General features: G+C 40.8%; 4 protein-coding genes across 10 annotated transcripts; 2 read left to right on the top strand and 2 right to left on the bottom strand.

Moving 5' to 3' along the window:
* Positions 1-15: 15 nt before the first annotated feature.
* golga7ba (golgin A7 family, member Ba) lies at positions 16-4,171 on the top strand. Of its 2 annotated transcripts, none has more exons than XM_056734226.1 (5): positions 16-130; positions 2,834-2,959; positions 3,464-3,616; positions 3,725-3,826; positions 4,032-4,171. In XM_056734226.1, the coding sequence occupies exons 1-5, from the start codon at positions 119-121 to the stop codon at positions 4,110-4,112; spliced, it is 474 nt and encodes a 157-aa protein (XP_056590204.1). In that variant the 5' UTR covers positions 16-118; the 3' UTR covers positions 4,113-4,171. The 2 variants fall into 2 exon arrangements, with proteins under 2 accessions (XP_056590204.1, XP_056590196.1); XM_056734218.1 differs by lacking the exon at positions 16-130 and adding an exon at positions 569-829.
* A 969-nt stretch (positions 4,172-5,140) lies between these two features.
* Positions 5,141-9,774, bottom strand: crtac1a (cartilage acidic protein 1a). Of its 5 annotated transcripts, none has more exons than XM_056734168.1 (14): positions 9,634-9,774; positions 9,184-9,374; positions 8,827-9,023; positions 8,616-8,752; positions 8,367-8,523; positions 8,080-8,214; positions 7,860-7,996; positions 7,558-7,694; positions 6,452-6,534; positions 6,217-6,317; positions 5,947-6,115; positions 5,648-5,847; positions 5,517-5,559; positions 5,142-5,267 (listed from the first exon to the last, which is right to left on the bottom strand). In XM_056734168.1, the coding sequence occupies exons 2-14, from the start codon at positions 9,363-9,365 to the stop codon at positions 5,257-5,259; spliced, it is 1,689 nt and encodes a 562-aa protein (XP_056590146.1). In that variant the 5' UTR covers positions 9,366-9,374; positions 9,634-9,774; the 3' UTR covers positions 5,142-5,256. The 5 variants fall into 5 exon arrangements, with proteins under 5 accessions (XP_056590173.1, XP_056590146.1, XP_056590164.1 ...); XM_056734186.1 differs by having other exon boundaries at positions 5,702-5,847; XM_056734195.1 differs by lacking the exon at positions 5,517-5,559 and having other exon boundaries at positions 5,141-5,267; positions 5,702-5,847.
* A 267-nt stretch (positions 9,775-10,041) lies between these two features.
* r3hcc1l (R3H domain and coiled-coil containing 1-like) lies at positions 10,042-13,423 on the top strand. The gene is made up of 8 exons (XM_056734206.1): positions 10,042-10,120; positions 10,595-11,065; positions 11,793-11,977; positions 12,059-12,129; positions 12,205-12,300; positions 12,371-12,511; positions 12,633-12,696; positions 12,771-13,423. Exons 2-7 carry the CDS (start codon positions 10,601-10,603, stop codon positions 12,683-12,685), a joined length of 1,011 nt encoding a protein of 336 aa, XP_056590184.1. The 5' UTR covers positions 10,042-10,120; positions 10,595-10,600; the 3' UTR covers positions 12,686-12,696; positions 12,771-13,423.
* A 431-nt stretch (positions 13,424-13,854) lies between these two features.
* On the bottom strand, positions 13,855-21,855 carry khsrp (KH-type splicing regulatory protein). Of its 2 annotated transcripts, none has more exons than XM_056736809.1 (18): positions 21,634-21,855; positions 20,664-20,769; positions 20,537-20,590; positions 20,412-20,448; positions 20,243-20,301; positions 19,533-19,604; positions 18,559-18,616; positions 18,317-18,482; positions 18,129-18,227; positions 17,799-17,897; positions 17,578-17,680; positions 17,377-17,498; positions 15,728-16,027; positions 15,542-15,651; positions 15,372-15,445; positions 15,074-15,280; positions 14,777-14,955; positions 13,855-14,617 (listed from the first exon to the last, which is right to left on the bottom strand). In XM_056736809.1, exons 1-18 carry the CDS (start codon positions 21,736-21,738, stop codon positions 14,609-14,611), a joined length of 1,959 nt encoding a protein of 652 aa, XP_056592787.1. In that variant the 5' UTR covers positions 21,739-21,855; the 3' UTR covers positions 13,855-14,608. The 2 variants fall into 2 exon arrangements, with proteins under 2 accessions (XP_056592787.1, XP_056592796.1); XM_056736818.1 differs by lacking the exon at positions 21,634-21,855 and adding an exon at positions 21,332-21,559.
* Positions 21,856-22,004: the final 149 nt, after the last annotated feature.

Raw genomic sequence — 22,004 nt, 5'->3', positions numbered from 1 at the left:
CGTCATCCCGTGGTCATTGTTTCCGGCCCCGCCCACCGCCCCGTTTATCCCTCAACGCAAAGGATTATTCCCGGGAACCACTGAACCCGTTTCGGCACCGGGGTAGACGCATGGCAATATGGCCACGGAGGTGAGAGACACTCCTTTATTTTTCATTTCTTTGTTACACGAGTTCAGTATGACGGGTTTGTTCTATAAGAATCGTCTGAGCGTCGTTTTGAGGAATTAAATCTGGGCCAGAGATCACGGATGGGTACGTGACAGGCAGAAGTGAAGGGCTTGGCAGAGGCTTTAATCCAAATCGATTTACAGTGCATTCAATACATTTGATCAATGTGTGTATTCACTGTGAATGGACCCCACAACCTTTGCGCCTTGATCGATGACCGATAATGGTTGCTCGTTAACACAAAAGGGACAGGGTAAAATCACTTAAAGGTATAATCCATAAGACAAAATACGGTAAACGCAACCCGTGGGCAGCCACAACGGACCTTCATCATAGATAGATGCTTTTTTTGTTGACAAACGCAACCTTACAAAGTCACGTGATGAGTGAGAACGCTCCGGTGCCGTGTTTAAATCAGCTCGCCGTCGGCCAGTCAAAGTCCAGCGCGTGCGTCCGTGTGTCGTGACGCAGCCCAGCGCACGGCTGGACATCACACAGGATCAAAGCGTCTGTTCTTGTGCCGCTAAGCTCTTAGTAAAAGCTCGTGTAGTATTTGCGCGTGATTTTTTCTTGCGCTTCTGATCGATGACGGGTGACGGAATGATTTCAGCACCGCGGACAGCGACCGACAGAACAAAACTCCCATACTGCCACGCGTCTGTAAGCATGTTTTACATTCCTCTGATCGAAAGTGAGTTAACTGGATATACTTGAAGAGATACACGCAATCCCCTGAGGTGCAAAGTTATTCTGACGTTTATGTTACGAGTCAAACGTGCATGCGTCCGCCGTCCCGGAAAGTAACCTTGAACGCGCACGGTGTTGCGTTTCAAGCGCGGAATGTCTTTGTTTAATATCGCGCGGGGTGAGAACAAACATACTCGTTTTGGTAACGATCTGAACATGTCATACCCGGAGGTTAAAGTGTGTTTTGACAGCTTTGGTATCAATGGTGTGTGTTGTGTAAGAATATGATCGTCCCCTCGCGATCGATCGGTTGTGCTCGCGGGAGTCTGTGACAGTTGGAGCGCGGTTTGCATGCATAATTAATGAGACGTTTAGTATCAACAGCGCAGAGTCGTTTAGTCTTGATAAGACACGAGTCTCGGTTTACCTTATGAAGAAGCACTGTAGTAGGACCATGGTACAGTGATGGCATGTGAAGATTAGAACATGATCAATAGTGTTTGCCATATTCACACTGATTATAAAGACTAAAAACATGTTATTGCTGAATAATATCAAAAGTGCTATTTTACTGTGATACTTTGAGACTCTTTGAAATATGATGGAAAATTATGATACACAAATATGCCAATCATTCAGTACCATGGTAATTTTCAAAGGTGGGGTACAATTACTTACATCAGGGTATCAACAAGTTCCAATAAGGTTTCAACAAGTTCTCGATGCAATGTTGTGCATTTGACACCAGATATGCCTTGAAGCAGATGTGAGCCGTGTCAGCGTTCTTGAGATCTGCAATAGGTCAGTGCCACAGATTGATCGAGTCAGACCCACTGAAGAGCCACGGGACTGTGTGTATGTCCCTGTGTGTGTGTGTGTGTGTTCCTGTTACTATATCAGACAGAATGTACACCTGCTACTAAACCAGACTCTGTTTTCAAATAAGCGAGATGTCAGAGCTGCATGGATCATTTTGTTACTGCTTGCTATGAGCAGACGCTTTTATCCAAAGCGACTTACAAGTGAGACATTTCACATTTCTGTATCTCACTGTAATATAAATAACATAAGACATTTTTGTTAAATGACGCTTCGTTGTGTGCACTTCGAGCACCACTGCTGACACATATTGTGGGGCTGGGTCTGTTAAAATTGAATGTGTTAAAAGAATAAAAAACAAAGCGTGTTTTTTACTACCTACCGTCCCCACAAAGATAGTAATACCAGTAGATTTTGACCTTGTGGGACATTATTCAGGTCCCCATGAGAAAAACAGCTTATACATAATACAGAATGATTTGAAATTGTAAAAATTTTACAAAGGTTTGTGTGATTATTAGGTGTTGGGGTAGGGGATAGAATATATCATAGGCCTGGAATAAAATCAATGGAAGTCTATTGAATGTCCCCACAAAACATGGAAACCTATGTGTGTCTGTGGACTGTGTTTTTGTATGTTAGTGGGGCCCAAAACATGAATGCACACCAACTCATAGGGACCCGTGTCACTGTGGGGACCAAAATTGAGGCCCCCACGGGCAAAAAAGCGTATTAATTGAACTGAATGATAATTTTAGAAAATCTAAAAATGCAAACAGTTTTCTATGATCTACAGGTTTAGGGGTTGGGCTAGGGGATAAAATATACAGCTTGAACAGTATACAATTCATTTTGCCTACGTACTGTCCCCACGAAGATAATAAAACATATGTGTGTGTGTGCGTGCATGTGTGTGAGTGTTTGGAATGACATTGATCTGATGATCATGACATCACCAGGTATTTCTAAATACAAATATTGATGATGTCACTGCATCACCCTATGAGCTAATACTGAAACTACAGCATTTCTCAGCTTTTCTTCTGCCAATAGTGATTGTGGTTCGTCTGCATTGTACAAAGGAATTTTTGTTCAGATGGATTAAAATGATTAGAAAGTTGTAACTCTTCTGTCTTTGTTACTTTCTCTCTGGTGCAGTTTCATAATCTTCAAGAGCTGAGACACAGTGCGTCTTTAGCCAACAAAGTCTTCATTCAGAGAGATTACACAGACGGCACCGTCTGCAAATTCCAGACCAAGTTTCCTTCTGAGTTAGACAGCAGGGTAAGTTTCTATGTGTGAGTGCTTGTTTGTGGAAAAGAGCAAAAGAGAGAAAGTCAACAATGAGTGAGAGGCGGACAGAAACACAACAGAGCTATTGACTCTGATAAAACGCTGTACACACACTGCTGACCTCGCAAACTCCTCACAACACACATAATAAGCTGCTAATAAGGCCATTTAAAGATGTGATATCAGGTTATAGAGAGTCGGTAAAGACTTGCTGAGTAAAAAGGAAAAGTGTTTAATGTATATCTGTCAGTTATGTGTAAAAGATGTCAAAAACTGTAAGGATCTATTTATCTCTATATATCGGCATTTATTATGGTTATTTAAACTTTTGAATTGACAGTTCACCCAAAATGGGTGAAATTTTCCTTGACCTCATCACTTAAATTGCATGGTGTAAATTTGAGACTAATATCAGAATGTAACTCGGTCCTTATATGAATCATCTGCTGCGTCTGATTGGCTGACAACTCTCACCACTTGCCTCCGATTGGTCAGATTGAAAGGACACTGTTTGAGGACACAGTAAAGACGCTGAATAATTACTATGCTGAAGCGGAGAAGATCGGAGGTCAGTCGTACCTCGAGGGCTGTCTCGCCTGCCTCACGGTTTACCTCATCTTCCTGTGCATCGAGACACGCTATGATAAGGTATTCCAGCTGGCATTGCCTAGGTTCATTGTGAAATTACCAAAAAACGACTGAAATCATTCTAGTTGGCAGTCGACAATATTTCACCTCATGTTTTTGTGTGGGCAGGTGCTGAAGAAGATCTCACGGTACATTCAGGAGCAAAATGAGAAGATCTACGCACCTCGAGGTTTACTCATCACAGACCCGATAGAGAGAGGCATGAGGGTTGTATCCTTACAGAAAATACAGACTTTATCATTTGTGTGGTCCCAAAAGACACCAGATTACAATAATATGATAACAATTATTGTGGTCCCACAAGAAAAACAAGTGTGTGCAAATTTGGATGTTATTACTTTAATCTGCTTTTTGCATGTTTAGTGTTTGTCGGCGATGTGTGTGATGTTATTCCCTTAACCTGAGTGTGTGATAGATTGAAATCAGTGTGTATGAGGATCGTGGATCAAGCGGTTCCAGTTCTGGCAGCAGTACAACTAGCAGCAGTGGACGATAAATCAAACACCCACTGTAATGTTCACTCATCCTCACTTGCACAGGTTTGCCTTGATGCCCATTGAAAAGAAACAAGTGCTCTACATCGCCAAACCGAACGTCCAACACACACCGTTTGAGAACTGCCTCCTCAAGACATGTCACATTTGTATCCGGCACACCATTACCTCAGACCTGCACTTCATCTGAACAGATGTTATCTCAGTATCCCAATCTGCACGTGACCCTCCGGCACCTTCAGAACCCTGCAGCTGTTGCACATGTTTAGTGTAGCATTCTGGGTAAAGTTGACATAAGCTTCCGTCCTATGATATGCAAAATCCCCCCCGCTGTGTGATGTAGCTGCCGATCGGCACACAAGAGTCTTCCATTGTATTGTCTGTCATGTTTGTTTATATTTTCATTCGAGCGTTTGAAGATGAGCAATCATTTCTTGACAGTAAATATATTTACGATTTTAGTTACGATGAGTGGCCGGTACAGAACAAGACAGACATGTCATATTTTACACACTGCCGTCTGTATGACTTTACACCGGTTTTATATTGTAATGTAGAAATCATTAGCTCTGTACTCATGACATTACAGCAAAAAAAAGTGATAAGATCACTGCCAGGAGAACTTCTTTAAATACATTGACCTTCATTGTGAGCTTCCATTTCTTATTATGAACGTTTAGCCCCTATTTATGCAAAGAGAAAATGAGTCAAAATAACTACGAGTGCTTTTCTGTAGTGTAGCAAAGTGAATAAATGAACAAAATTGTATACAAGTATCGAGTTTTGGGGGTTCATTAAAAGATTGTCAGCATAGAAATGTCTTTTTCCAATGATAGTTAAGAGTGTTTTTGCTTTATGACTTATGACGGAATCATCTGAAGAAAGAAGAGACTGTCAGACTTTCAAGAACGGCTTTATTTTTATTAGACAGATACTGAAGAAACTAATAGTTAGAAACTATTTCTAGAAAAAACACTGTTGTTTTTAATGTAAACTTTTTATTTATTTCATTTGAACATGATATGGTCAATGGCGGAAGTTTTCAGTCTACACGGTTCTCCAGTTTGTTGAATGTAAACTGAGGCGCATCGGACACAATGATATCATGCATCACCTGACGTTGACATGTCCACACAGACAAATCTTTCAGAGTGTCACTGGAGACAGAGAAAGAAGATAAGAGTAATAAATAGTAAAACAGAAAATGAAATAACTCTTCAGGTGCGTTTTCATGTTTGCCGTTTACGTTTATATTTTCAATGTAACAGCCAAAAGATTAAAATCTTCAGACATGACTGTTATCTTCAATCTATATTTATCATATAAAAAGGTGCTTTGATCCAATCAGAACACAGACATTTATACTGTATTTCACACCGGCTGAGGAGGTTGTATCGAAATCTTACCGACGCAGTGGCCATTTGTGTTTTTGCTAAATCCCTCACCACACTGCAAAAACGTGAATTTGATCATTTCAGTGTATTTCAGTCTGCTTTAAACGATAAATTAATGTTTGCTAACATGCATATCTTCATACCCGACTCTTTAAGGTGTGCATTGACTCCTCCTCCTCATTTGCATGCATCCATACCTGTGTGTCAGAGTGAAAGGTTGACTCCTCCCCTTCTTTTGGGTATGAAATCTCAATGACTGTGTTCATGTCGACAGACTCAAGCGGGCGGACAACTGAACGCCCATCTGGCCAATACACTTTAATGCTGGTGGCCTCATCAGTCCCTATGGGCAATAGGAATTCAGCCCTTTTTAAGTATCTAATATAGACTTTTCATACATATAATTTACATTATGACTTTGTATCATGTCAAGCATGTATACCTAATCCAAAGTGAGCCACAGGCTCCATCTCGCACAGGTAACCGGACCCCCCGTCTATAATGCGTGTATGAACGCCACTCTGTTTGGTGTGCATCACCACTTTTGCTCCCCGGGCATACGCCCCGAAACGTGTGCGGGGCACCACACGCAGCCAATTATTATTTGAGCCCTTAAAAAAAGGACAAAAAAGTCCAGATAAAATGAAAATCCTTTGATTGAATTAATATCATATTTAGGTGTGTAATTTTTGTTATATGATTACTGACGCACCTGGTTGACCTTAAAAACAGAGATTGGCTGTGATGCGCTCTCACCATGAGCCACCAATAAATCCAACAGACCGTCACCATCAAAATCTGTGATTGTGGCACCTGGTGATCAATACAGAAACAGATCAGGGTTATGAGTCTTATATTTGTCACGGAAATCTCTCATCATAGGTGATGAACAACATTGTGTTGTGGTGTGAGGACAGGGTAATGCGATGCTCCTCAGGTGGTCTCACCTGTGCCCCGCCCTTGTGGTTCAGAAGCATCGCCCACATCCAGCTCTGTGATGTCAGGGTCGGAATTCTCCTTCCTTGACACCCTATTCAAGCAAACAAACATTTCTTTTTGAAAACAAAAAACTGTTAGAACAACCTAAGGTAGTTTGCTGGTTTACCTAAGCAGGGTTTAACTGGTTTACTTAGTCCGCCAGCCTGGCTTCACCATAATTATGTTTTTTAATTGTATTTTTATTCATAATCTGACCTCTGATAATCTGATCATCTTTATGTAAATTTTACTTTCTTTTTAGCAATGTTATTGTGTGTTTGTCATTTTATCTACTTAATAGTTTATGTGTGTGTGTGTGTGTTGTTGTATATTTTTATGTCAATTTGAGTTTAGTTTATATTTATCTTCAGTTACTAATTTTAGTAACACAAACTTATTTCAGTAAAGTTTATTGCTGAGACATCATCAGTCAAAGCTTTTCAAATAGTGATGAGGCCAACAGAAAGGTTTAATAGTTTTAGTTAACAATAATGTCCCTGTGAACTTGAAGTTCAATCGTTTTTACTTCCGTATTTCGATGCATTTACGAGTGAAATTAAATTTTAAATGAGAGGTGGAAATAGTGGATTTCATCTTTCTCTGCAATTTGATTGGATGTATAAAAACAGATGCTGCATTTTTAAATTAAATTTGCAGCAGACTGACTGTTGAAGGGGAGGAGTTAACGGATGCTCCGCCCATTCATATGTCATTTAAGATTGATAGTCACTACAGGATGGAAGTGCATTTTCACATTGTAACTATAGATTATAAGGGCACATTTTTTTTTAAATAGAATGACCCACATTGATTAACTATTTCAAATAAACGCTGCAGTATTTCATGAAAAAATAGGCATTGTGATTTTTTATTTCACAGGGACTGTAAGACTGACACGTGTTTAAATCTTAACTTAAGCCATTAAACCAGTTAGGTAAACAGCTAAGGCCAGCAAACCATCTAAGACTGAGGTAGGCAGTTTTTAGCAAACAAATAATATTTGATGTCTCTGTTAAAAGACATCAAATAAACCAGCCTGAGATGTTATTTTGTTATATGATGGGTGTTAAAGTACCTGAAGATTCTGTTGGGGGCGTTTCCTTGGTAAGCGATGTTATTGAAGAACACCTCAAGCTGCTGGTCATTATCAAAGTCTGCAGCGATAACAGTGCGAATGGCTGAAGGAGTGGAAAATGCTTTTGTGGCGATATTCTACAAGAACAGAACAGATCCAAAAAACAGAACATTAACAGTGCACTACAACAAAAGTTATATATGGGCATCTCTAGATAGGACAGAGATCCTGTCTTTCATCTATAGGATTGTTTTACTTGTCAGTATCGACTGAGATTCAGTGACTGCGGACGTAATTCCTACCCTGAATTTTTGCGCATTGTCCTGCAGGTAAAGGCGATGTGGGCCGTTCCAGTTGCCATAAACAATGTCAGTCTTCCCATCACCATTAAAGTCAGTCAGAGCCACACCTCTCCCGTGCTGATATTTGTCTTCAACTCCTGTAAACAATCAAACACCTTATATGTGTTACAATAGGAAGTTTTACAAAAATCTAGTTTGAATATACATCCTGGTCACTTACCTGCATCTGCAGCCACATCTTTGAACTTGCCATCACCGTTGTTTTGAAACAGAAAGTTTGGTCCATTTTCATTGTCGCAAAAAATGTCTGATCTTGATTCGCTGAGGATTGGACCAACAGCTACACCACGCCCACCTGGAGGTAAATACAATATTGTGTTTTATCTTTTTGTTTAGTTCGCAACCAAGATGCATTCAAAAACTAATTCCAATACTAACGTTTTTATAGGATAAAAAATACATGTAAGCTAGACACAAAAATGACATTTGACCTCAGTGACCTCTGACCTGTGTACTTGTTAACGTTAGCTTGTGCCGCAACGTCAGACAGCACAATAATGCCCTTTTCGACATCACTGGCTGCTTCATCCATCTCTATCAGCGCGTGTGGCCCCAAGTTCCCTCTGGCGTAGTTTGCCACGTAAATCGAGTAGCGGCCGGTTCCCTAGAGCAATATAAAAAACACTTATGTAATGAACTAACAGATAGTAAATAATATCATAGTTTACATTATATTAAATAAATTAAATGAGGTACCTTTCTGTCGACACAAGCGACTGAGCGTCCAGCCATGTGATTGGCCACACCTTTCTTTATATTTACGTCATCACTGAGCAAATCCTCAAAACGACCGTTACGAAACTTGAACAGCTTGTCTGCGTACGTTGCCCGGCCTTAAAAGAATTGTATAAGTCTTTATTACATACTTTTGTCAGTGTTTATGAATTTAAGGGATGTCAGTAGTCACCGGAGAAGGCGTTGTTGGTGTTGAGGAAGTAGATCTCCTCTCTTCCATCTCCATCCACATCACAGGCCGTCACTCCGATTGCGTTTCCCTGCAAGTCTCTCAGGCCATAATATGGAGAACTTTGGTCGTCTATGGCAATATTTTCCAGTTTGTTCTGGGTACTGTTATACTTCAGAACCAAGTTTGGGCCGTTATACCTAAAAGAAAAGAAAAATTGTTAATGTACTACAGATTTTTTTCAACTTTTAAAACTTTCTTTTGCTTTTTAGTATAAAACTTTGACTATTCTATATTAATTTTCTATGTTACCAAACAAAAATATATCCAAATGTAAAAAAGTCCTGCTGGAGTCTTTACCCGGCCACCACCACTTCTAGATCTCCATCTCCATCCACATCTGTCACCGCCATCCCATAATTCAGCTGGGTGGGGTTGTGAAGGGCATGAGGAGGCAGAACTGTGTCCGTATTTACAGAGAACATGGGCTGAGCCTGAGCCAGATCAAACAGCCCCAGACAAAGAAGACACGCCCACCACATAATCTCCACCTGTCAATCAAATGTCGCCCAGGGAGCAAAACATTTAACGTCATACATTTCATCATAAATTTACAACATAGTACAGTTAAAATGTAAAGGTACTAACACAATATCATGGAAACACATATTGCAACTACAATAAGGAAAAACGATGCATTACAAAGGAAAACGATGCATTACAAAGCAGAAATTGATGATTTGCATTCAATACACAAGAAAACGTAGAAATAAATTGTCTAAACAATCATGGTTTGCATGCGCTACTTACGCGATTGTGTGTTGCCTGTAGGAGACTTGACTGCAATACTTTCCGAAGTGATTTCTGTTACTGTTTCCTATTATTTACATTCCCGACTTACACAACTGCAATACTACTGACTTACACAAGCGCTTGTGTAAGCGACTGTCCAATCAAATTCGAGAGATTTGCACGCGGTGGAGGAATGACAAGTCACAAACCTGCGAAAGGAAAGGGGGCGTGGATGAATTAAATATATATATATATATATATATATATTTTTACTTCTTTTATTTATATTGTTTAGTAGTGTGACTGAACGCGACTGACTGAATGATATGTAGTATTCTAGAAAACACCTTTGGATTTGTAAACTCTACATACGATGGTTGTATTGCAGTCGTTATACTACATTACCCACAAAGCCTTATGGCTCAGTGACGTCACGTCGCCTTTGAGTCTCCAAACATCCGGTCACGGTTTCAACGTTTCGGCGAACTGGAAAATAGTGGAAGATGTAAGTAAAAATGGACTCCGAATGTTTACTTTATACATTCACTTTACGTGGAACTTACATATCGACATGCTAGATTAAAGATGTGTATAGATTTATGATATTTGTTGTTTATATGAAGGGAATCATTTGCGTTTCTGAACAGGATTTATGTTCCGTAGTGGTGGTGTTGCACTCTGTGAATGTGACTCTGATCGCGTAAATTTATAATAGGCCCAGATTAAAAATATGTGTTTTTGTAAAAAAAAACATCAAAAGAGAATCGTTCAGCAAGGTAAAGTACCCAATAGTTTTATCGGTTGTGTTTATTACACTCGACTAAGTTAGTGTGCGTAACTGCTGCCTAAAATATACAATGGATAAGTTTGAAAAGCAAAATAGCCTATTACTAGAAATAGCATTATTATTTGTGATCCGCTAAGGTGGTATACTATTCCCAGCTTAGCATTTGATCATAGCAACTCTTTTCTTAAACAGACATCTATGGAGACGGTTGAAGCAGCCCTGCCCGAAGAGGGGTCCACATCTACCGTCCCACTCCGGAACAAAAAACCCACCAAGGAAATCTACGTACCCAAGAAACGCCAGCCTGAGATAATGGACCCCAAGGAGAAAAAGGCCAAACCCAGACCCCGTTACACTGACAAGGCCCGCAAGAGCAAGAAGAACAAAGGCAAAACGGCAGAGACCCCGAACGGAGAGGAAAGAGAGGAGAACTGTGATGCTGGGTTGAAAGAGGGGGATACAGACAATCTGAACATGACAACTGAAAATAACGAGGAGCCCAAAGATGACACGGACATCACGTCAGAAACGCACGTGATCACGAGTAATGATGACAATACAGCAGAAGATGAAGCGATCCAGAAGGAGGAGGAATCAGAAGAAAACTGGGATTCTTTGTTTAATGATGATGGTGACTATCTCGACCCTCATTTGGTGGAGGAGGTAAGAGCAGAAGAGTTGATCAACCCCGTCGCACTAAACCACATTACCCTGATAAACCCATTACCTTGTACATAAGTGAGCATTAAAGAGATGCAAAAACTAAAAGTGTGTCATAATTTATTCCATCTCACCGGGGGTCAGATTCACGAAACATTTTAAGAATCTTTTAAGAATGTAAATTTTAATAGAAAAAATACATTGAATTGAGTTTAGATACTATTTTATTAAAAATATATAGTTTTGAAGCATTTTTTTTTTGAGAAAAAATTGCACTTAGGAACATTTTTACAAACTTCTTACTTGCCTTAATAGTCGTTTTTCTTTGTCTTCCAAACATTTTTTGTAAATATGGCCCCTGCTTCCAAACTTGAATAACTTTCTATCTGCATCTTCTAAAGACGGCTAAATATTATATTACACAACATATTATTTAGCTTGAAATCAGTGGTCACTATTTTTTTGCTGAGCTTTTGCTTTATATAATTTATTCATTCCATTGTCATTTAATAATTTTGGTTTTCAAAAGACACAGGGGTGAGGAATACATAGTTTTCATTCATGGGTGAACTGTCTATGTAAAAACTATTTATTGTCATAATACAATTTAAAGGGAGAGGTCGATCAAAAAATAACAAACTCACCCAAACATCATTGACATAATAAATTCTTTGCGCATTAAAAGGGTGTTTACGCTCAAGCGTGATGTGTTTTCTCCTTCCTGTCACAGATGTCGCTAGAGGAGAAGAACTCAGGAACCATACAGGACCCGCGTTTCGACTACTATAAATGGTCACCTGGGGAGGAGGAAGAGGTGGAGCTATGTGACGAGGAGATGTCACACATCATAGAGATTTACGATTTCCCAGCCGAGTTTAAGATGGAAGACCTGATCAGATCCTTCAGCTCTTTCCAGTCTGTGAATCTGATTCCAAAACACAAACATATTATTCCCAGGAGCAAGCATTGGTATTAATTGTGTGTGTGTGTTTGCAGGCAGAAGGGGTTCGATATTAAATGGATCGATGAAACACACGCTCTGGGTTTGTTCTCCAGTCCGATCGCAGGTCAGTGGGATTCAGATGTGGTGAATGTTTTTGATGAAGTTGAGCAATGATGTCATTCTAAGTGTGTTTGTGCAGCTCGTGATGCTTTGAGGATGAAGAACCCCATGATGAAGATCAGACCTCTGTCCAAATCATCAAATGCCACTAAAGCCAAAGCTCGCAGCAACTCAGGTACTGCTCTCTCTCTCACCGTCTGTTTCCTACTTTTTTCAAACCTGAACCTCTCTCTCTCTCTTTGAAGATTATCTTCTCCCAGCTAAAGAGCGGCCTCAGACCAGTGCAGCTCTGGCTCGGCGGCTTGTGATCGGTGCTTTGGGTGTGAAGAGCAACCAGACCAAAGAAGAGCGAGAAGCAGAGAAGAACAAATTACGGGAAGCAAAAGGTGACAAATCATACATGAATAACTTTGATTTCAGTTGTTGTGATAGATCAAGAATTAGGCTTGACGGAAATGTGTGAGATACGCAAACAATATGATTAAATTTGATGTTTTTTTTAATCAGACCAAAAACGTTTGGCTGCTAAACAGCGTGAAGATGCCTGGGATGGCCAGTGAACATACCACAGGTGTGTATTCGGTCCATTTGCAACCTGGTTTAGGAAGTATTTAGAAGGTTTATTTTTATGTCTGTCTGCTACAGATTCTGTACTGAGATCTGAAGGTGATGTCAGATACAACGCCCCCCAGGAGTTGAGTGAATCAGGACGACTGCCAAACACAACACAACAGACCCAACCAAAGACGTGGGGACATGAGCCAGTCATGCAGACTTGAACAGGGAGATTTTCCAATTGTATAATTTTCCTCTTAAGGTTTCTTATGTGAGCAAAGAACTTTTGCATAAAGAATTTAATCCTTATAAAAAATTTGTGATGTTCTTGTATTATGTTCTTCAGGTGATAAAGACCATCAAATATCACTATTAACAACTATGTTCAGCCTTTGATAAAAATCTGGAAAGCTGTTTGATTGCATCATTACAACAATGGTCTAAAAATAAGTTAACTGATACTTTTTTGGGGTGATAATAATTTGACTAAAGATATGAAAATATTTTTCAGTAAAGCCTAGAATAAAACTTCAATTGCCGTTGTCAATATTGTATTTTTGTTCTTAATTCTCACATTTTGTTCGGTATGTAGTTGGTCAATATATCGAAGTATTGTAATTAAACAAATCACTAAAAAAAAAAGTCAAGCTATGTTTATCAGGACAGGAGGTCTGTTGTGTTCTCTAATGGCAACGCACCGAATTTTTCAGCTGTGATTCTCAAATAAAAAGGTCTTTTCCTACTGCCTGACTCAGTGTATGACAACTGACTCAAACCCTCACATCTTTCCCACTCAACTCAGATACTAAAATAAAAATTCTGGATGTTAATGTTTACTAGAGACCAAGTACAATTTACACATTTGCTAAAATTGTAAGGCTAGCCATTGTTTGCAAATTTACTAAGTACAATCTTGTGGACTAGTCCACAAGATTGTACTAAGTAGGCTCCTACTAAACAAAGTCAATGATTGGGTGAGACTTAAATACTATTTAATCATTTAACTGCTCTCTAATGCTCAGTTTGTGATGGTGAGAGACTCTTAAATGTGAACCTTGGTGTTCTAGTAGTCAACAAATGATATACCTTGATTGGAGGTTTACACCGACTATCCTCACATATTTTCCAAAATATAACCATGAAGTAAAAACATTTTCAGACTGAACACCAGCAATGTAATCTGATGAGGATTCTGTAACGTTTTATTCTGTAGTTTTTAAAAACAAGCAGTAAAAAAAAAGCAATTGATATATATTTTATATAACATCATGACTTCCAATGACGTGGGGGGTGAAAACAACAGAAACCTTTGTTTTTAATAGTGAGGAGACAAAAACAGGCCTTCAGAGTTCAGTACCGGAACATCCTTACACATACACGCACAAGAAAAATTACCATCATACACGCAAACGCATTCTCAAACGTGAAGTGTCACAAACAATACAAAATAAAACCTCACTAACTGAATCTAAAAAAATTAAACAACGGGAATGTTCCAGCGCAATCAAATGCTCTTAAAACAAACAAAAGGACTAAAAGCAAAAAACAATTACTCATTGAGTTCTGAACAGTAGTTATAACATCTGAAGAGTTCCTCTGATGGACCTTTCCTCAAAAAGATTCTTTAAAAACAACGAAACGCAAAACAGGAAGTGCACGCTCGTATGAGGAAGTTAGCAGGATTCCCTTGTGTTTCCCTGGCCATGAGTCACATTAACGTGAGGAAGAAGAGAGATGAAGCTGTCAAGGGGGAAGGCAGAGTTTGATTCGAGTTCAGCGTTTGTAGATCCAGCAGAAATAGTCACGCAGCTGCTGGACACAGCGAGGAAAATAAACAGAGCAGAAATTTAGTTGTTTTTTCAGGAGCGCAAGGAGATGGAGGAGTGAGGCCAGGGCGGAGGACGGAGGTGAAAACAACATTGAATCTTTCACTGAGCCTGAAACAGAAAGATATTCCAATGAATAAAAAATCTGTGTAATAAAGGACATGTTTGATTGACATGTAAATAACTGATTAGAATGCAGCTGGCTTTGAGGGGCTTGGCATTTAAAGAATAACTAGTGATCGGGTGTCTCTGGACAGGTGCCGTACATACCTGCTGGCCCTGCGGCGTTGGTCCTGGCTGTCCCGGGGCCTGTGCCGTCTGTCCGTAATAAGCAGCCTGCTGTCTGTAGTATTCAGCCCATGCGGCGCTGTAATCTGCCTGCCCTGCTGCTGCAGCGCCTGCAGCTGGAGCGCCTCCTGCTGCCGGCACAGCCCCTCCTCCTCCCGCAGCTGATAGCGAGAGAGAGGTGCAAGCTTTAGTCACAACGTTCAAAGGAGAAAAACAATCCTTTTGTGGTTAAATTAGAATGTAGTATGTAGTATGTAGTGTGGATGTGCACAGACGTACTTTCCCCCATCTTCTTGTAGTACTCTTCCCAGGCCTTGGTGTAGTCGGGCTGAGCTGTGCCAGGAGCCGCTTGACCCTGGTCAGCAGTAGCGGGTGCAGCTGGCTGGACCCCGGGCGCCTGTCCGGGCATGGCACCTCCAGCAGGCTGCTGGTAGTACTGCGCGTAATATGCCGCCCAGGCTGCGTTAGGATCAGTCGCTGCTTTACCTTGAAAAGGAGAAATACACTTCTTACATCTGCAGCAAACCCACTCACAACCCATAAATTTCACAGTAGTAGTACATATTCAAGTGCCTACTGGGATCATGCGGCTGCCACTGCTGGTATGAGTTTCCCCAACCCTGAGGATACTGGCCACCAGGAGGACCACCACTGGAGAAAGAGGCAATAAAATATACTTATGTTCCCTGTTGACCTTTTTGAATTTTTTCATGAAGTTTATCTGGCATTAGTAAATGAAAAACTGACTGTGGCGGTCCGCCAGGAGGTCCCGGCTGGTAAGGATTTGGGTTGTAGGGGCCCATCGGACCACCAGGACCCGGTCCACCCGGTCCAGGGCCAACAGGGCAAAGAGGCCCCTAAAAACAGAAAGAAACCAGTTTAACCAAATTCAAACCACCAAACACCTCTCCAACTAAACACAAAATGTCATACCTCAATTTTGTCTTCTATGAGCTGCTTGGCATGATCAATTTGTTGAGGTGACCCCCTAATGGTAAACAATTTAAAGTTGGGGTCGCCATTGGGGGGTGGTTGGCGGGAGATCTCTACGAATGCACCGGTCTGCTGGTTGATGGCTTTTACGTTTTCTCCTCCTCGGCCAATCACAAGTCCACATTTGTGGGCAGGGATGGAAAATGTCATCTCGCCACCCGGTGGACCCCAGCTGCCAGGACCGCGACCTCTTCCACGCCCACCCGGGGGCATGCCAGTGCCAGGAGGGCCAGAGGGACCCTTGGGGAACAAACGCACTTATTAGAAAAAAATGCTGTTAAATGTAAAATAACATTTAAAACATGAAACTTCTTTGGATCACAATTAGCTACATTTACTCCGTCCATGTTTGCTTCAAATTGACAGCAACAAGTTGGGCTGCACGATTCGTGATAAATTGAGGATCCCGATTCTTTTGTTTCAAATAGAGATTGCGATTCTGAATGATGACAAAGTAATACCTAAATACATAATTTACTAGAGGTTCTGACAAAAAATTGTTTATGTAATATGCAGGACTTTGCTTCAAAATTATTACATATTTCATGGTCAACCTACAGCAAGTATGGTGAGAAATGTTTAACCACAAATTCCATAAGTAAACTAGTGTTTTTTCATTTATTTTTAGTTTAAATGCAAAAGTTTAACTTCCTTAAAGTATTAATGCATTGAAGTAACTTGTACATGAAATATTTCTCAGTAAAACAAATTCATATGGTGACACTTATTTTATACTTTTGCCTGATATCTACAGACCGTTTGAAGGGGTCTTTACACAAAGACACTACAGGTGAGAATACTGCGTTATGTTTATCAGTAAACGGTTTTAAATAACCTGAAAACATGAAATGATAGGCAACTTGACGAAAAGCTCTAATAGCGCAGCTTCTCTATTAGCGTTAATAGAGTTATATGCGCTCTGATGACGTGTTTTACCATAACGGATATAAGCGCTCACTCGGATTTGTCCGCGCTACAAACTAAAATCATTAGTTTCGTTTCAAACATGTCCAGTTAAGATGTGAAGCATAATCAGAACAATGCATCACAATCCTGAAAGACATTTACTTTATATGTTGGTCTGTTATTTGGTGTGAGATTATTTTGGGCAGAGTAGGAGCTTGTAAACGCGTCCCATGCGTGTGAGTTGGCAACTCTCTGCATTAATCCCAGTTCTTCTGTGATCATTTGACACAGGAATAATGATAGTGTGTGTTTTGAAAAGACTGTTTGTGACGTCGGTACATGCCTTATAATAATAATTTTAACTTCTGCGGCAGCAACAGCAAATATTAAAGCGTTATGATTTTAGTCCGAGGTGTAAGTTAAGACACACAAGAATCATTGATTTTCATTAATGAGATCGTCTGCCGTTCGAATCGTGATCTTTTAACGATTAATTGTGCAGCTCTAGCAACATTTTTAACAGATTTAACCATTTTTAACATCATCCAAGCCTCTTCGGCTGTAAATTGCTTTGAATCAAAGGAAGGATCTGACGACTGCATACAAACATTAATTTAAATGGCAAAATATATAATTGAATTATACTATAAAGATGCAGAAGCAGCTGAAAGTCTCAGTCTTACCCCTCCTCCTTCCTCTCGTACTCTGATGCTCTGCAGAAGTTCATTGATTATACTGGCGGCGTGCTCACATCGGTCTGGAGGACCCACTATGTTAGCGATCTTATCTGGACCAGTACCGTCATCTACATAAAAAATAATTGAAGTTACACCTCAAAATAAAAACCCATTTACCACCATCAAATCTTTAGAGTCTAAACAGACCTGGTTTAAACTGTATCCTCACACCAGCATCGTTCTGAATCTTCTTTATCATCTCTCCACTTCGGCCAATCACAACACCAACAGAGTGACGCGGTACGGGCACCTGGTCCGATCAGAATGAGATGTCAGTCAGAGAGAAAAAATTAGCATATTGAGAAGCTTGAGTGTCATGTTAAGGAGTAAAATCACAGCAGTTTAGCAGATCAACATGCCACACGCACCTCGATTCTTGCACCTCCCATTTGGGAGCCATACTCGTTTCTGTCAAAGCCAGGCTGATCCCGCTCTCTCAAGATCTCATCCACCATCTCACGCGCTTGCTAGAGAAAAAAGGTGGCACTTTTGATCACTAATATTAAACAGGACTTCAAATGTGCTAAATTCATTTATACCTGCATATATGACCAACAGGATATGATGTTACACCACTTATAGCGATGTGCACTTTCAAGAGCCTCTATATGTGTTAAATACTGCATTTCCATCATTGTAACATTTGTCAAAGCAAAAGCAAAAACTGTTGCAAAAAACAAAAACACACAAAATTCTACCTGCACTTTGTAAGGATCTCCTATAATGCGCAGCGGTTTGTCGATATTTGGCCCCTGAGAAGCATCTTGAATTAAAATCATCTTCACGCCAGCTCGTTCCTGAAACACGCGATTCGGCGAACAAACCCGTGATTTAAAGAGACGACACATTCGTGAGCAAAACATTCTGACGGCACACACATCTCTACCTGCAGCTGTTTGATGGTCTCTCCTCCTTTGCCAATGATGAGACCTGCTTTTCCGGCAGGAATGACCATTTCCTGCATGTGACCGTTGCCGTTGGTCGATTCGTGGAAGGAGGGAGGAGTGCCCCGCCCTCGAGAGACAATGTCATCCAATAGCATTTTGGCTTTCCTGCGTGTAGAGGTCGCAAGTCAAAACACAATAAATTGAGATGAGTAATAAGCACGTGTAATGAGAACAAACGTACTGAATGGCTTCAGGTGGACCGGTGAGAGAGACGCTCCTATCTGGAAGGCCACAGCTGTCTGAAAAACACATAACCAGGGTGTTAAAAACATCTCATAGATCCAAACGAGTGTTGTCAAAAGTCCTGGTACTTCGGATCAAAGTCAGTACCTAAAATAAAAAAGCTGGCGGTACCTAATTTTCATGAGACACAGTACCCACCGCCCTCCCGGGTCAACCTGGTACTGACGCTCTGTCTGCAAGGCTGTCAGTCGGAAACTTTACAGACGTAATAAGACATGATAAGCGTTGCAACGATCCACAAAAGATGCGCACAGGAAAAACTCCAGATTAAAGTCGCATCACGAAGCAAACTAATCAAGTTTTGTGGTGAAAGGAAGAAACAGCCGGATTTAAGTTCACAAGTTCAAGCGGTAAGTTTCAAATTCTGTTCACATTGTGAATGTTGTAGCAAATGTCAAGTTAAAGGTTGCATTGAAATAAACGTCCCTGTTTGCGTGTTAATAGGTTAGCGCCAATGCTAATCCATTTAAGTGTCCTTAATAATTTAAAGCTTCTATAACTGTAATGGGGTTAAATTAATGGGAGGACATGATGGGATTTACAGTTCCCCTGTTTTATACAGACCTATCTAAAATCTGAAAGTTTAAAACTGATTTTTTAAACCGAATAACGAAAAATCTATCCGTTGCATTTATTTCATTAATAAAAAGCTTATTATACTGCGGTAGATTATGGAGGATGCTCATCAGCATCAAAGAGCCCAGTGAGCACACAGCAGTTTCAGCAAAAATTAGATAATACAAAACGGCATTGTGTTTCAATAAGCATGTACAGGTGTTTTGCTTTGGTACCACGAATTGTGGAATTAAACTGGTATTGGTACCTTAAGAGTGCTGAAATTATGGTGATTATTAAGTGACAACACTAATTCAAACATGCAGCAATCTAAACATCAAAACCGATGCGACTCACCTGGAGCAATCTGAACTTTACAGCCCGAGTCCTGCTGGATCTTATTGATCTGTTCTCCACCTCGCCCTATAACTACAGATAGATACAGAATACGTCAACATTCTTGAAACTGAAGCAAAAGCAGAAGAGTTTTGAAAAACAAATCAAAACAGTCCCAGACAGGTTTTGTAAGATTCAGCCACAACACTTTAGCTGTGTCCCAAATGACATTCTATACACTTACGCACTCAACCATCTAGTATATGAATTTCATAGGAGATGTATCGTTTCAAATGGAATACTGAACAGTTTTATACCAACCGGAAGTATATCGGTTTCCCAGACGAGCGCCAATGATGCAAATCGCACTCAACGTGTGTGAATAAAAATATACTTGTGCATTGTTCATCTAATGTAGTTTTATCTGTTTTGCCCAGCATTCCTTCAGTCCTCATCTATTACTCTGCATGAGTTTTGATTAAGTAGTGTCTGATAGCTCCGCCTCGCTTCCCCTACGCAAGCGAAACTGCAAGCATTGAGTACGTGAAGAGTCCACACGTCATATTTTCGGTCGAAAAAGTGCATTATCCAGGTACTAAGAGTGCACTTTGAGGATTTTCAATGTGAATGCACTACTCACACTATTTATACTACAAAATAGCATATAACAGTGCACGATTTGGGACGCAGCTTTTCAGTATGGAGCAGTGCATTGTGGGTAGTGAACTTACTGAGCCCAACCATTCCATCAGGCACTCTGTAATCCTCCGTCATGGCAGAGGGACGAACACTGAGACGGAAAAAAAGTAAATATTATGAAACCTACAAGCAGCCGAAAGATTCTTCCTAGATTGACCCGATCCGTTTTTATGATGCCGGATAATGTTCCGGCAGACTTACCTCTGTTGAGAAAGGGCAGCCAGCTGGGCTTCGATAGCTGTGAATGAGATGAGGATAAAATCATTGCTCTAAAAATACACACACAGACACACACTTGAGACACTGAAAGAAAGTAAAACTCATACACAAGGCTGCAGCGCTGTCTCGGTCTGACGCCATCTTTTTGCTCTCAGGTTGATCTGAGGAATAACACAACAACGGGTCAGAAGAAGCAAGAAAGGACGCATTCGTGCGCTAGAACTCGTGCCATACCTGCGTCCTCAAGCGATCTCTTCTGTGTGCTGAAGGAATAGCCCTCAGATCCTCCGTTATTGCTCATGGGGGGACCAGAAACGTCACCGCCGATTTTCGCAGCAATCTAGAAAAAAAGACCAAAGATAGCTTTTAGAACATGAAGACAAAAAGACCAAAAAGACACACGGAGATGCATTGTTGTTTTAGATTAGAAAGAACTTTTGTACCATTCATTTTATTTTAGAGTATATACAATATTCCCAATAGACATTTCAAGAACGCTTCAATGTTTTATAGTTTTTCCTCACATTCTGACATACCATACAATGTTTTTCTCTAAAATAGCACAAGTTAAAAGTGAAAGTTGACACAAAAATAAAAACAACATTGATTCCCCCTCTTGTTGTTCAGAATCTGTGTACGATGCTTTTCATCAATGGAACACAAACGATGATATTTTGAGAAACGTCTCTGTGGTTTTGTGTTCACACAATGGCGTCCTAAATTGTTTGGTTACCAACGTTCGTCAAAATATCTTCTTTTGTGCAGAAGTTGACTTCCATAGCATAAAAAGTATCACGATATTACCATTGTTGCGTTACTTTTTACAAACACCGACCTCTTTGAAACCCTCTGCTGTGCCATAAAGAGATCGCCATTACAAAAAAGAATAATAATAGCTTTACCACAATACTGAACTACGGTTCCTGTAGTCCACGGTTCGTTTGTTTGGAGCTTGCAAGTACCGCGGTATGCGTTAAAATACCCGTGTGGGTGAATTTCACGGCGTGTGTGTTTCTATGGTACCTCGTGTTACAGATCACGCGATAGCTGCACTAGTGCTGTAACGGTAAACAGTTTAGTATGTAAATATCCCATGATTGTGAAATTTGAAAAAATTATATCGGATGAGCGTCACGCACGCCGGCTCGTGTGCCCGCGGCCCTGCGCGCCGCTGACCCACAAACTCGCACTGCGGATCACTCACCTGCCGGGCGCGCTGCACTGCGTCGGCGAACGCGTCTTTCTTCAGTCCACCAGCTCCTAGAGCAGCTCCGGGCCCGGGCGGCGGTACCGCGCTGTACTCAGACATATCGTCCGTGCGGAGGTGTGAGGCGTGCGGGATGCGGCGGGGAGTCTAGGCCTGGCGGAGGTGCGCAGACGCGGGAAGACGAGCGAGACAAACGCATGGGAGGGACAATAGACCTGTGTGGGGTAAAGGACGTCTCCTATAGGCGTTCGTAATGAGTAGCTGGTGAGATGACCAATCCGAGAGCGGCCGGGGAGGGCCGGTGCGTGATCATTGGACGCGAGTTTACCAATTGCCCAATGAGCGTGACGAAAAGCGACGTTTTTATG

The sequence above is a fragment of the Triplophysa dalaica genome, chromosome 2 (assembly GCF_015846415.1).
Source record: "Triplophysa dalaica isolate WHDGS20190420 chromosome 2, ASM1584641v1, whole genome shotgun sequence".
Classification (NCBI taxonomy): domain Eukaryota; kingdom Metazoa; phylum Chordata; class Actinopteri; order Cypriniformes; family Nemacheilidae; genus Triplophysa; species Triplophysa dalaica.
This window is presented reverse-complemented; position numbering and strand designations above follow the sequence as displayed.